A 15628-nucleotide genomic window follows, 5' to 3' on the forward strand; every position below is an offset into this window, starting at 1 on the left:
ATTTCACACATTTCAACATTACCTGAAAGCTGAGAGCAAAACCATTAACTTGAAACAGCTTGTGATTTCACCCTGACCCAGCTGGAGTGGGTTTTATTCCCACAGCTCCATTTGGAGATACAAGGATCCTCAAGGGGCATAAAATCAGATAGAAGGACAATTTGTGTATGTATTGTTCACAGGTTTTGCAGCAGGCTGGTCAGGTGCAAAGTGCACTGAACTCTTAAATCGACATAATTGCTGACTGTTTGAACACTCACGCGCTCACATTTTCCTTCACAGATCCCTAAAGATAATCTGTTTATATACGGAAATCCATAGCTGTCACATACAGTACAGAAATACGCTTTGAGTTTCACACAGACAGAAGCTGCTGCAAGCCTCCTTAATGTTCAACAGACTTGTTAAGTTAATTTAAGTCAAAGCAATGACCGAACTAATGTAACATTGAACGCAGATGTAGTAAGATTCTTCACCCTTTATCCAGCAGAATATTTCAAACTGTTTTGTGATGTTACTCTATGGCCCCCTTTACACAAAGTTTGCATGACCCTTGAAATCACATGATTCAAGACACTCTTGTGGAAGAAATTAAGACCAGCTTTTGAACTAAAATACTAAAAATGAGTTGGCCAGCCAACTAAAAATACCTTTACTCTGCGGATGGCGTAAGAATGGCCCACCATTTGAGCTAGAGGATTTCGGATGTTCCGTAAGTCCCACACTCGGAGACTGCAGTCCACGGCTCCAGTGACCAGAACATTCTGAGAACAGAATAGAAATGAGAGAAAATGTCATTTCAGATCTTGTTACATAATTGAAAAAGAATGTGAATGGAATTAAACACTACTGCACACCATTTAATTTTTACAGCATACTAGGTTTAATTGTAAATAGTATGTGCAGTACAGTATGCTACATGACTCCACTACATTACATGCTTAATTTAGTCAGTGGTATCTAGTAAAATACACAAGCTTGGAGTCACTAAGATTTTTTAAAGATATCAATACCGGTACTTATTAATTTATTACAGCAAGGGAATATTAAATTAATCAAAAGTGACAGTAAAGGCATTCAATGTTACAAAGAAGTTGTATTTCAAATAAATGCTGCTCCTTTGAGCTTTCTATTCATCAAAAAATCCTGAAAAAAAGTTTCCACAAACAATTCGATAGATTTCAACACTGATAATAATGAGCATTGTTTCCTAAGCACCAAATGAGCATTAGAATGATTTCTGAAGGATTATGTAACACTGAAGTGCCAGGTAAAAACATATTAAAATAGAAAAATTTCTAGTAATATTTCACAATATTACAGTTTTTCAAATAAATGCAGCCTTGGTAAGCATAAAAGACTTCTTTCAAAAAATAACCAAAAAGCCACCCCAAACTTTTGAACAATAGCTTACATTAATACTTTATTTCAATTCTTAAAAATAATCATAATCTTGTTTAATGTGCCATTTGTCTGATCATTTCCTCAAAAAGTATTTTAAAACTTTTTCTGGATACCGAACATACTATGAACATAATAGCAGTTTTGAACATACCTCATTCCTGAACAGATGCATAGGAAAATATTCATATGACATTATGTCTATCTTACATAAGTGCTCTGAAACACTTCGGTACAACTCCACTTAAATATATATAGTATCATAAACTGTGTTTTGAAACTCAAATCCCATTTGTGCCCACAGACAGTCAATGAACTGAATAGAGGAAATGCTCACCTGGTCGTATTTGCACCAATCACAGCTGAGGGCTTCAGCCCTGTGTGCAGGAATGGCCAGCCGGCAGGATCCCGCTTTCACATCCCAAACTCGCAGTGTCCCATCCCCTATAGCAACAGAGATGAACATCAATTCTTAAGCGTCCAACCTTTAAATCTTATAAAAAGCCACAAAATTTCTCAGATAATTTCCCAGTCTGCGATCTCAGCAGAATCCCCTGAACCATAACATTAATTTCAAGGGCCACTTGCACTCGGCGTGAATGAACCCAGGGCAAATGCGCAGAGGGAAATGTCACTGGCCAGTCCTCTGTACGCCGCACAGGCCACAGATTTCTAAAGGGAATTTCTCGTCATATCTCTTTTTACGACTTTTAACTTACTTTCTTGAAGCACAGAATTTCTATTCTGAAGTAAGCAGTAAATGTTCCAATCATTCACTTTTTAAGCATAAATGTAGTACTAACAGCCTGGTGAAAAATGTTCATATGATCCCTAAAACCACAGGTTCCACTTTGAATAACCTAGGATGTTCCAAAAAAATAACTATATATCATGCAGAAGCTTAAAGCATCAAGTAAGCACCACTTAAACTCATCATAACCATATTAAAGCATATGCTAACAGACAATAATGAATATTTAAAGTTGAAACTGAAACTGAAGTTGCGATAGTCTTTTCTGCCATATTGTTTTATCCAAGAGGAGGGAAAGCTATTTTGATTAAAGATTATAAGGGCACATGAATTAAAAAGAAAACGATATGCACATATAAGTCATTTATAATAAATACTCCAATATTCCATAAAGAATAAGAATTGTCAGTTTGAATTTTGTGGTGACCATTTAAAAGTGTGCTAAGGAAAGAATCTATATTACTATTGCGAACAAACTCCTAAAGTATTACAATTTTTGGTATGCATCTCATCTTATACCATTTGCAGCACGAACATGAATGATACCTCAAATAGCAACACACTAGCTTGGTATCACAGAAACCAAGTATGGAGTAAATATGTTCAAAAAATATGTCTCAATCCTTAGTATGGCATCAAAATACATTGCATTTATTGACGATCTCCATTTAAATGAATAGCCTTACTCTAGTTAATTACATCTCAGGAGACTTATGCCAATGACTATTGTAACCCCTATTGATTTGATGATCTGCAACTGATGGAATAAATAAAAGTCACTCTGAAGTGCGACCCGCAGGGAGTTCCTGCCTGAGCTGCGCAGTCACAATAAATTAAGCCTATCCCATAAACACTTTAAAGTACTCTAGGAAGATTTAAACAGAGTGGTGTTTTTGTATCACGATATACTGCAACATGGTTCCATTTTCCATTTTAACATTGTAGCATCAGGAAAAAGTGTCTGAGAATCTAAAATATGGGACCTATAGATATGAATATGATTTTTTTCTTTTTTTTTGTAATTCGATAGTTTGCTATGTCTATTGCCTACATCATCTATTTTTTAAAAATATCTTTCAAATGCTTTTTATGTATCGATTTTATGATTTTACCCTTGTCACAGATACAGACTTTGATTTTAAAATATGAAAAGCCACCATAAAAATCTTACATTTTTTAAATTATGAAAATGTTAACAAAGAGCAAACCTGTTTTCAGCAAATATTGTGTGAAAATAATGTATTCAAATCCTCAACTAAGATCTTTGAATCATAATGCCCCACCACTCCAGCTCCAAAAGCTGATGAGAATATGTCAGAAAACATCACAAACAGGGCCTCAATGTGTAGGAGGCAGCTTGCAGATGGAAATAAAAATTGTTTCAAGGTTTTGAGGAAAATTAATTACATCAATATTTCAATGAGCTCAAGTTTAACAATAACTTTGATATGTGGTCTGCTTTAGGCACTTCTATTTGAATCACAGCAGAACAGATCTCTTACTGAGATTGTTGGCATGCAAGCGTTTTGTATTAAAGATTTCACTGGCATCCCCGTCAGAGAAGCCAGGGCTCCTGCTATCACTGCATTGAGTGGGAGGAGGTGAAATCTCTGATAAGGGAGGTGCTGAAATTGTCTCTTCAAAGCAGAGCGGCACTTGTAGGCCCTGTTGAATACATTATCAGATGACATAACAAAATAGGAAATTAATATTAAATTAACATTAAAAGAAAGATTTAGACTACTATATACACACAATTCAATATAAGCAATATGTACATATATATTATTACAATCTTGTTTTCAATTTGAATACATTTTAAAATGTAATTTATTAATGTGATGACAAAGGCCACATGATCCTCCAGAAATCATTCTCATTAAGGTCAGGTCTGCATTAATCATATGCAGATTTGCTGCAGAAACATTTCTTTTTATTATCAATGTTGAAAACAGCTTAATAATTTTGTGGAAATCAAGATACAAGAGTTCAAAAGAACAGATTTTTTTTTTATTAAATCTTTTGTAACGTAATAAATGCCTTTACTATCACTTTTGATCAATATATAATGTGTCCTCGCTGAATAAAATGATTAATTGACTGACCCCAAATCTCATTTAATACAACTGATTTAATATAAAATTGATTTAGACCCTAATATGAAATATCATAAGATTAAGAGAGAATTTTATTATTGATATTTATTTAAATATTCATACAATGAAATATGTCAACATTATATCACACAGCATGATTTAGCACATTCTGTGTATTTTTTGTCTCACCAAAAACGTGAAAGATATGGAGTCATGTGGAGGTACTGACGTCAGTGTCCATGCAAAGACTGGTCACACTGAAATACCAAAATACCAATCTGGCATTTGCATACTGAAGAGACATAAAGAATTTAACTTTTTTATGTTTATATATAAACTCTTTCAGAGTCACAACCGGCACTCTTAAATCTGTGCATGAAAGCTGTGGAAAGTTGCCACATACATGGAAAGTGAAAACCTGATGCTGGCTTTATGTTATATGCATAAGTATACAATAAGTGGTTTCTGAGAAAAGCCAGCATAAACATCTTTGCTGAGGCGGCATTTCATGGAAACCGCTTGTCCCATGATCACATTCGGCCAGAGGCGAACCAACACTGAGTGTGGGCCCCAGGCAAAATTAATCAATGAGGCCCTTTTTATATATATATATATATATATATATATATATATATATATATATATATATATATATATATATATATATATATATATATACACTGCTCAAAAAAATTAAAGGAACACTTTGAAAACACATCAGATCTCAATGGGGAAAAATATCATGCTGGATATCTATACTAATATGAACTGGGTAATGTGTTATGAACAAAAGGATGCCACATCGTTTGATGGAAATGAAAATAATCAATTTACAGAGGATTGAATTCAAAGACACCCCGGAAATCTAAGTGAAAAAATGATGCAGCAGGCTTGTCAATTTTGCTGAAATTTTATTGCAGCAACTCAAAATGGTTCTCAGTAGTTTGTATGGCCCCCACGTGCTTGTATGCATGCCTGACAACGTCGGGACATGCTCCTACTGAGACGACGGATGGTGTCCTGGGGTATTTCCTCCCAGATCTGGACCAGCGCATCACTGAGCTCCTGGACAGTCTGAGGGGCAACCAGGTGATGTCAGATGGACCGAAACACAATGTCCCAGAGGTGTTCTATTGGATGTAGGTCAGGTGAGCGTGGTGGCCCTTCAATGGTATCATTCCTTCATCCTCCAGGAACTGCCTGCATGCTCTCGCCACATGAGGCCGGGCATTGTTGTGCACCAGGAGGAACCCAGGACCCACTGCACCAGCATAGGGACTGACAATGGATCCAAGGATTTCATCCCGATACCTAATGGCAGTCAGGGTGCCATTGTCTAGCCTGCAGAGGTCTGTGCGTCCCTCCATGGATATGCCTCCCCAGACCCTCACTGACCCACCACCAAACCGGTCATGCTGAACGATGTTACAGGCAGCATAACATTCTCCACGGCTTCTCCAGACCCTTTCCTGTCTGTCACGTGCTCAGGGTGAACCTGCTCTCATTTGTGAAAACCACAGGGCACCAGTGGCGGACCTGCCAATTCTGGTGTTCAATGGGAAATGCCAATCGAGCTCCCTGGTAATTGGCAGTGAGCACAGGGCCCACTAGAAGACGTCGGGCCCTCAGGCCACCCTCATGAAGTCTGTTTCTGATTGTTTGGTCAGAGACATTCACACCAGTGGCCTGCTGGAGGTCATTTTGTAGGGTTCTGGCAGTGCTCATCATGTTCCTCCTCGCACAAAGGAGCAGATACCGGTCCTGCTGATGGGTTAAGGACCTTCTACGGCCCTGTCCAGCTCTCCTAGAGTAGCTGTCTGTCTTCCTGGAATCTCCTCCATGCTCTTGAGACTGTGCTGGGAGACACAGTAAACCTTCTGGCAATGGCACGTATTGATGAGCCATCCTGAAGGAGCTGGACTGCCTGCGCAACCTCTGTAGGGTCCAGGTATCGCCTCATGCGATAGTGACACTGACCCTAGCCAAATGCAAAACTGGTGAAAAACAGTCTGAAAAGATGAGTAGGGAAAAAATGTCAGTGGCCTCCACCTGTAAAACCATTCCTGTTTTTAACACTAAAGCAGCTGAAACTGATTACCAACCCCCTCTGTTACTTAACTGACCAGATCAATATCCCAGGAGTTTAACTGACTTGATACTATTCTCTGATTAAAAAGTGTTCCCTTTATTTTTTTGAGCAGTGTATATATATATATATATATATATATATATATATATATATATATATATATATATATATATATATATATATATATATATATATGTTTTATATAATATATAAGATTTTTTGTTAATATATCTTCATTATCGATATTATTATACAAAATTCAAAAAGTAGTCAAAACAGAACATCTAACAGAACATAAGTTGTTTATTTTTTACAAATATTTTGTGTGCTTATTTTTTTTTATATATATATATATATATATATATATATATATATATATATATATATATATTAATCTTCACCTTTATAACAGAAGATACAACAATTTTCAAGATACAGTAAATCTTCAAACGTGTAACAGATTGTCACCTTAAAAACTGTCATTTGCGTGGTGGAACAAGCAATGCTATTTAGAAATATATAGTTAGCATCTTAATTTAATATTTGTTTTATTAGTTCATTAACTTATTGTTTACTCAACTAGTTTAATGTAAAGAGCTGGATACTTATTATTACTAATGAAATAATGTCAACTATAGTAAATGTGTTGTTTAAAAGTGAACATTTCAAGCTTTATATAGATAGATTTCTCATGTATGTGAGGCTAGTAGCCTATACGCTCTGTTTATTTTTGAGGTGCGCTCCAGTTCACGGAGACCATGAAAGCGCAGCCTGATTGTTTTATTTTATTTTACAAAAGCACAAAGTTTTCTTGTTATTGTGAGTTTACACAAATAAAAGTAGTTGTGACTGATGCATTATTCTTTTCTGTATGGCCAGAAATTGAGTATTTTAAGTTGTTTCCACTGTTTATAGGAAAATGCAAGTAATCGCGTCGGCGCCTCCATCTCCATGTCATGCAGTGCGCGCTCCACACTCCGCACAAACACTTGGATATGCGCCTAATAATAGCGAACATTTATCTATGTTAAGGTTAGAGTGAGCGGCCATGCTAAATACCGGTATTGCTAAATACAGCGAGTAAGCGCTGCTCCAGTCTGAAAAAGGCTGAGGCGAGGCGGTAAAAGCATAACCAGGTAACGAGAGAAGGGCCCCAATAAGGGGGATGCGGAGATGCTGCTGCGTCTTTATATTAACATTCCTGATTGTTTGAATGATCAGCCCTCGGGGGCCCCCTTAAAATGCTGGGCCCCATGCAATTGCCTGGCTTGCCTGCCCTATTGTGACGCCTCTGCATTCGGCATTAGGTACTGGGATTTAGTATTGATTTTCAGACACATCCCATTACACACATGGTGTCAACATTTAATAGCAAAAGAAAAGGGTCCTCCATCAGCAAAGGAGTGTGATATTCTTACTTCAGCTCCTGAGGAGGGCTCAACTCAATATGAATGAACATGAATGAGATTTTATGCATATGATCTCTCAAGGAACCAAATGGGCTTCATGTGTGTATGTGGAATGAATTCAGGGCCAGTTTTTAATGTCTGATGCACAATAAAGGGTGCTTGACTCCTCGTCACGTCGTTCATGCATAAAATGCATTATAAATTGATGCATATCTCCATTGGTGCTCCACAGAATAAATAAATTAAGGTTTGCAACGTCGTGAGGGTGAGTAAATGATGGTACAATTTGCTCGATTTTTTTTCTTTCTAGGAAACTTCTAGATGAACTATTCGTTTTAGACACTGAGACTCTGAGATCACATCAGCAGTGAGTGGGTGCTGCAGGCCCAATGTGCTGCTGATAAGATCACAAGAGAGCCGTTTGGAGCTGATGACCCCTGTGCTCTGATGGCAAAGCCTGCAGGTTTAGAGCTGCAATGTGCTCATCAGCCCCTGATACATCTTAAAAAAATGTGTGCTCATGAGACCCTTGTGAGTCTTCTTACACACATATACAGATACAGAAAAAAAAAAAATAGTACAAGCAATCATGATTATGCTACGGAGCCCCTGAGGGGACCTTTTCAAAAAAATAATAATACGGACTTTCGCGTGTGAAACTATCGTGTGCGCATGAGAAAGTTTTGTGTGCTCACGCGTTACAATTTCCGGTTTGCGTTATAGCATCATTAATACAAATGTGGAAATACAGATGATGTATGTATGTATCATTTATTTATGTATTACGTTGCCAACATAGGGGAGAAACAAAATATTAACATAAAAAAAGTACAAAATATTAAAGGGATAGTTAACAAGAAAGGTAAAATATTCACACTTGTTCCAAACCAGGAGGACCTTCTTCTGAGGAACACAAAAGATGTTAAGCAGAATATCAGGCATTGGCAGCCTCAGTATCCATTTACAACCATTGTATGAAAAATATGAAAGCAAATGATGACAAAGGATGCTGATGACTGTTCTATGAACATTCTGCAAAACATTTTTGTGTTCACAGAAGAAAGTCTAAAAAAGATAAATATAAAAATATAAATTTTAGATAAAGGTTTGAATTTTTTTATTCAAACTGCAATTGGTAGTGTAATTGAATCAGTGTATCTTTCGTTCAGTCGTTTTTTTATTTAATATTTAAAGTAGAAAATTAGAAAAGAGTTCCTTTTTTGTTTTATAAACAATATTTCTAAAACGTTTTTCGTTCTGAGGTAGAAAATTGAATAAACAGCTTGAATATTCGATTTCTAGTCAAGTCAAGTCGCCTTCATTTATATAACGCTTTTAACAATATGGTTGTAAAGAAACTTTTGCATAGATAATAGGAAATTACTGTAACAGATTGTTTATAGGCTTTACAACAGCTCTTGGATAAAGTTCTACACGTCCGCATCATGTTGTTTTCTTTCTTTTTCAAAGGCATGACATTTTGTCGTCATTTTGAATGTACACAAATAAAAATATACATTTTACTGTTTCGAATGACAAGAGTATGAAACGATAAAGTATTAAGTTATTTCCCCAGCTGAGGAACAAATCCAAGTGATGGCGCCGGCGCATCACGCTTTAACAACATCGGTTCACTTCTGGCATTAACTTGACATCGCAGCCTGTTCATTATTATATTAAAACGCAGTCAACCAAACAGATAAAAGGTTATTCTGCTTGAATTGTATGTTGTTGTACAATTAAGGCTGTGTCGACAGTCGCCACCAAGGCTACTTGCTGTTATTCCAAATTTCCCTTGCTGTGAAGATGCTGATAGCCTATACGTGTATATTAGGACTCAACTGAAGTAGCCTACGAAGCCTTCTTTACATTTATACAGTTAGCATCCAAATGTTACATTAAAAATATGGAAACTTTGGACCGAACGAAAGATGCGCGAACCCAACTTTGCGGTATAGTTTCAGTTTCGATTCAAATAAATTTGTTTAAAATAGGCTAAAGGTTGTTTGTAATAAAGGGCACAATGGGCTATTTTTATAGGCTACAATGTATTTTTTTTATTATAAGTGGTTACTTATTTTTCATTTCTTGTTGTTTTCTGATACCATTCATTTAAGGATTTGGCTAGCCAGTAAGGGGAAGTAAAATACGCATATGTTATTAATAGTGTATATAATGTTAATGTTATATTTTATTTGCAGGTCTTTTACACTATTTCTGAATAGACTAGCCTAATAATATAATGCGTGTTTCCCTCTCAACATGAGCGCATCCTTGAGATATAAATTATAGGCTAATACATTTTAATAAAAAAGGCCTACATCATAAAACTCAGAAGAGTATGTATTTTAATATCTCTGATGTTCTGTTCTCTGGTTGTTAGATAGTCAGTCTGAATGACAGTTCATGCATGAACTTTTTTTGTATTAGTGTTTAAAATATTTAATTTACAACGAATTATATTGATTTATATCTTAATTTATTATTATTATTATTATTTTAAACTTACCATGGTAGGCCAACAGTCATCATTTACCCTGTATTTACAGTAATTTACAGTATATCTATACAGAAGAAAACCCTGTCTAGGCTCCTCGGTACGGGTTGTGTCGAACCATTCGTTAGTCTGGTTGTTTGATGAGAAAAAGATGAAATGTAGTTGCAATAAACACATTAAGAATCCGTACAACTGCAGCAGAGGATGACTATTTTATTCTGCAGTGCAGAACTGAGGAAGAGCTGATGACGGAACAGTTTGATCAAGATAAATACAGGGTTCTCAAGTTTTATCAAAAGCTTGGAGTGAGATCACATGCGGTTAGGGGAGGAGCCCTAATGGAGCCCCGCCCCCGCCTGTCCTCGCCCCCCAATTTTACCCATTGTTCATAATTAACCAGCACAAATTGAAATTATAACAATTGGTAAATCTGATAAATGACAGAGCAATTCATCACATCAAATATACTATTTAATGTTATATTTCAAATTACAAATATACAAAAATATAACAAATTGCTCCAAACAGTTTGGAAAATCTTTTTGCATTTTGAATGTGTCTAGTCGAAATGGTATAATGATTTATTGTGTGGTGGGACATTGTGAACAAATGACATATTAGAGTATTAAGGTGTGTGTTTGTGTGTGTGTGTACACAAGAGCAGGGCTGGACTGGGACAAAAAATTGGCCCTGGCATTTTGGCCCAGACTGGCCCACTATATGATCATAAACACACCACCCATCTTTGCACGCCCTTAAATATATGCATACCATCTCCTATTCCTTAAAACCACTAATGCCATGTAATGAGTGAGTGTAGGAATGAGTGAGAGTTAACAGATGAAATAAGTAAAAATGTGACATTTATTAATACAGTTGAACTATACTCCACAGTGATGAATCCAAAAAACAAGCTATAAGCTGTATTGGCATAGCAATACCCGTGTTTCTTACAGGATTTTTGGTAAAATTGTGGTGGGTGGACCTCTGTCCTTCTAGGGGGGGTTCGGGGGCATGCCCCCCCCCGTAAGAAAATTTTGTGCATTTTAATGTTAAATTCATCAATCTGGTGCACTTTGAGAGTTCAAAATTAAAAGCTCCAAACCATATTCAGTGTGCCAATTAAACAAAGAAAAATGTAAACCTCTTTTAGTTACAGTGTCTATTTACATTACACTACATAATAATGTTATAATATTAATCCAATGACAGTAATAGCCATATTTTGTAAAAACAAATGCACTAAAAAATAAAGGAAACTTTCATAATTAGATTTGTACCTATTTCTATACTTGAAAGAGATAAGCACATGATCTTTTATTTTGACGCAAACTGCATCAAGCTTTTATTTTGGCGGAAAACATGGTTTACAAACGCCTCTCATTAGATTTCTAGTGAATTGCGGTAATCGTCAACTATGCAGATGTGGAAATAATCTGTAACTGGGTTATGGGTTCCTACACTCATGACATGGCCTAGCTGCTAAGTGTTTTGAAAGTAGTTCTGCTTACCGCAGGCTCTACACTTTCTCATCTCTCTCCTGATCCAGATCCTCCTCACTATCATCATCATCACAGGAGCTGATGAAGGGCAGAAAACATATTGTATATTTTGACACAGTTTACAGTGTCTGCTTTAAGGGCCTGTTTCTATTGTTTCACGCTATTTCTCTGCACATTCCTTGCGTTTCTTCTCCATCTCGCTGACTATTTTGACAGATACACACTGACACTGCTGCACGCTCGCTCACTCGTTTAAAGTTGTGATTGGGCCAGCCCAGTGTCAATCAAGAAAAGAACCAATGGGCCGCTGATCTACGTGTTTCATGGGCTGGTCTGTCAGAAAAGAAAAAAAAAACTAACGCTGACTTTTTTTTGACCAATGCGTTACACCAGCACTAGTCTCAGCCTCAGACGTCACGCCCACGGAACGTTGGCTAAACGTCTGATGCATATGGTACACTTAACTGGAAACACTTCAGGAATGTCGAAGTCGTCATCTGATTGGTTGAATTTTATCGGATTTCCGGGGGGCGCGAGTGTCGCGTTTATTTTCGGTCCGCCTGGAAACAAAGCGCAGACGTGTAATTGCGTTTCCTACTGATTTACTCGGTGTTTTGATCAGATGTGGTAATGCAGACGCAATTGTTGTTATACGTGCACAAACAGATCAATGACTTACTGCTTGTTTTCTTCTCCTTCTTTGATTTTCTATGCTGACTGACTTGTTGCAGTCTATGGTTGCACGCCGATCTGTTGTTGTGGGGACATTTCCACGCAACGAAACGTGACACTGAACGAAACGAACTGTAATTGGTTGTTTGACATGTCGGTCAAACGGCCTTATGGGCGGGCCTTGGCCAAAGAAAGCTGCTATGAATTCCAGACCTTCAGCCGTCAGTCTGAAGGTCTGGCTACGCGAGACTACACCAGCACAAACCCAGCGCGTTCGCGCGATGTTGTTGGTTACCTAGTAACGAACGTATGGTGCGTGTGCGTGCGCCTCGTACACAACGTCATATATAAAGCTTGCAGGACAACTTGGTTGGCATTGCCTTTTCAGCGTGAGAAATACATGGTGTGGCGTGTGAGCGTGTGAACTGGTTGAATTGCGTGTGTCTCACGGCCAATGCGTGAGACTTGAGAACCCTGTAAATAGCAATCTTGTGAACTTTACTTCTTAAAAAAAAAATGTTTCCTCCATCTCAGTAGCAGAAGATTATTACTTGTTTAATTTTTTTTTATCAATACACATACAAATACAAAGTTTATTAAAAGTCTATTCAAAGTTAATAAAATTATTTGAACTGTGACTAAAATATGTCTCTAAGTCTTGTCCACCTTGCTCGGAATTTTTGCTAAAATAGACACTGATGCTGATTTGAATGTATTTTATAATGTTTATAATGTTTACAAAACATGTCAGAAAAGTTGTGACGGGGTAGTGGGCCTTATATATATATAGGCCTACATATTTCATTTAAGTAGTCATTAAAGTGATTTTTCCTTAAGGAATATTTCCTATGCAAACTGGTGTAAAGTAATTTTGCGATAAGTTAAAAAAAAGTAGCCTATAGATAAAAAGTAGGCCTACAGATATCGCCCAATCAATCAAAACTCGAAAATAAAACGGGTAAACGGGCTGATTATTCAGTTGATGCAATTTTAAAAGAATGTTGGTAACCAAACAGTAGGAGAGAGAACTTCGTTCAAGGTTTAGAACAACTTGAGGGTGAGTAAATGATTCATCATTTTTTCATCACAATCATTTTTTGGGTGAACTATCCCTTTAACTACATTTACTTTGGGCTATTTTCCTCATAATTAGTTGTACTAAATTAACACATTAAATTAAAATTCAAAACTAAAGAAAAAAAAGCGAGCTGAAGAGGATGATGAAAGCTCGCTGCTGACCTCATGGGGTGAATGATGGTACTGAATGATGAGGTGAATCATTTGCCTACTAGACATAATTAAATAACACAAGCTCAGTCTGCACCTCAATTTGTTTTTTGTTAATATTGAGGGGAATGAGATTTTGAAATGGTGCTACATGTCTCAAAACACAAACTGTATTTCCTTATTTACTGTAACTTATAAGTTGCTCTCTAGTGTATAATTTGCCTGCAATGCAATTTTAATGAGCCAAACATTACAGCAAAATCAAAACATGGCATATACACAAACAAGCGATTTACTAACAGTTTGGTTTTAGGCATTTTACTACAGGGTTATCATAGGTATTAGGGTTATAATATTATAGGTTATAATAACTAAAAATAAATAAAATACTTGAAATAAAATAAATGTTAACTGATCAAATAAAATAGACAAACTTGTTTTCTTTCAGCTATTTGCCAAGGCAACATTATCATTTAGTTTAATTTGATGTACTAAAATAACTAAAACTGAAATAAAAATGAACAAAAACTATGGACACATAAAAAAACGAATAAATTTCAAATACACAAAAATGACTAAAAATGTATCTAAAATAAAAATGGGCAATATATACAGCGGGGGAAAATAAATTGCCAAGAATGGCGCCTATAACCAATGCCATCATTATGTTTTGCAACAATTAGGTTGCGAAGGTCTTGAGACAGCTCTTTGCTTTTACCCATCATGAGATGTGTCTTGTGTGACACCTTGGCAATGAGACCTTTTTGTAGGCCATCATTTGGGACTGAACCAGCTGTTATTAATTTCCACTGACAGGGGGCTGGATTGCTTTTTAATTACTGTAAGTTTTCAGCAGTTGTCTTGGCTTTCCATGCCTTTTTGCGCCTCCCTTTCTTCATGTGTTCAATTCCATTTTCCCTGTGTCATTTCACATTATTACACATAACTTAATTTCTGAACTTATTTTTGTTTGTTTCTTTGTATGTATGGCTTACTTGGGTTGTTACCAACATCTGGTGAAAATTTCATGTCAATAGCACCTTTGGAAATATATTTACTGAGAAAAATTATGACGTGTTCAATACTTATTTCCCCCGCTGTATATATATATATATATATAAATCTAATTATTAATAAAATCTAGTTTCTTAATGATAGTAAAACAACACTGTTTCAAGATCCCAAGGTCATCTCCCATCCCTCAAAATATAATTAGCAAAAAGGTAACCTGTCCTGATAGTAAAATACACAGCATATTTCCCAAAAAATGTAATCTACAAACTTGCATATGCATGTCTGATCACCCCTAGATTATATAGTATTTCTAGTCTGCATCCCAACACAGCAAATTTCCCGAAGGAAAGCAGCAATCCTTCCAAGCTTCATGGGAGAACAGATACAGCTCATTATCCTACCTGAGGCTGAAGCAAAGCATGCTGGGATATAAGGAGACCAGATGGTGCTGTATATGACACCCTCATGACCCTGCAGGGAGCTCACTAACTGACATCGCTCCGGATCCCACTGTGTGGAAAACAGGACAACCATGTAACATCATTAGCAGTATGTTTGATCGCCAATGCACATGAAAGAATGTTTTCATCTTTCTTTTAAAGGTTAAACAAATCGGTTTCATTTGGTATCCCAACAATACATGAGTATATGGTTAGTTGCATTTAATTATTTGTATTTAGCATTGTTTAGTTCGGCATGAAACGGAAGTTGCGATTGTCTTTTCTTCCCTATTGTGAAGTATATCTGAGTGAAACGGCTTCTCGAACAAGATATAACTGTAGGACAGGACTTCATTTTGTCCATCGGAAATTGTTGTGGTTTGCTATGATGTTATGAAAGCTTGTTTCCGTCACAGAATAAAAGTAAAAAAAATTGACTTTTTATCTCAACATTCTAACTTTTTTTCCTCACATAAAAAGTGGTGTAAACAAGCCTCCATAATATGATGTTGCTGCAAGGGGGGGTATTA

General features: G+C 36.5%; 1 protein-coding gene across 1 annotated transcript in view; it reads right to left on the bottom strand.

The window, feature by feature from the left end:
- pex7 (peroxisomal biogenesis factor 7) overlaps positions 1-15628 on the bottom strand; it is a 29233-nt gene that overhangs the window by 11715 nt on the left and 1890 nt on the right. The window contains exons 5-7 of the mRNA XM_084091370.1: positions 15060-15168; positions 1739-1845; positions 651-764 (exon numbers count right to left, since the gene is read on the bottom strand). Coding sequence (XP_083947496.1) covers positions 651-764; positions 1739-1845; positions 15060-15168 — 330 coding nt within the window. The remainder of the gene's footprint in view (positions 1-650; positions 765-1738; positions 1846-15059; positions 15169-15628) is intronic.

The sequence above is a fragment of the Abramis brama genome (genome assembly GCF_963993115.1).
Source record: "Abramis brama genome assembly, chromosome: 18".
In the NCBI taxonomy this organism is placed as follows: domain Eukaryota; kingdom Metazoa; phylum Chordata; class Actinopteri; order Cypriniformes; family Leuciscidae; genus Abramis; species Abramis brama.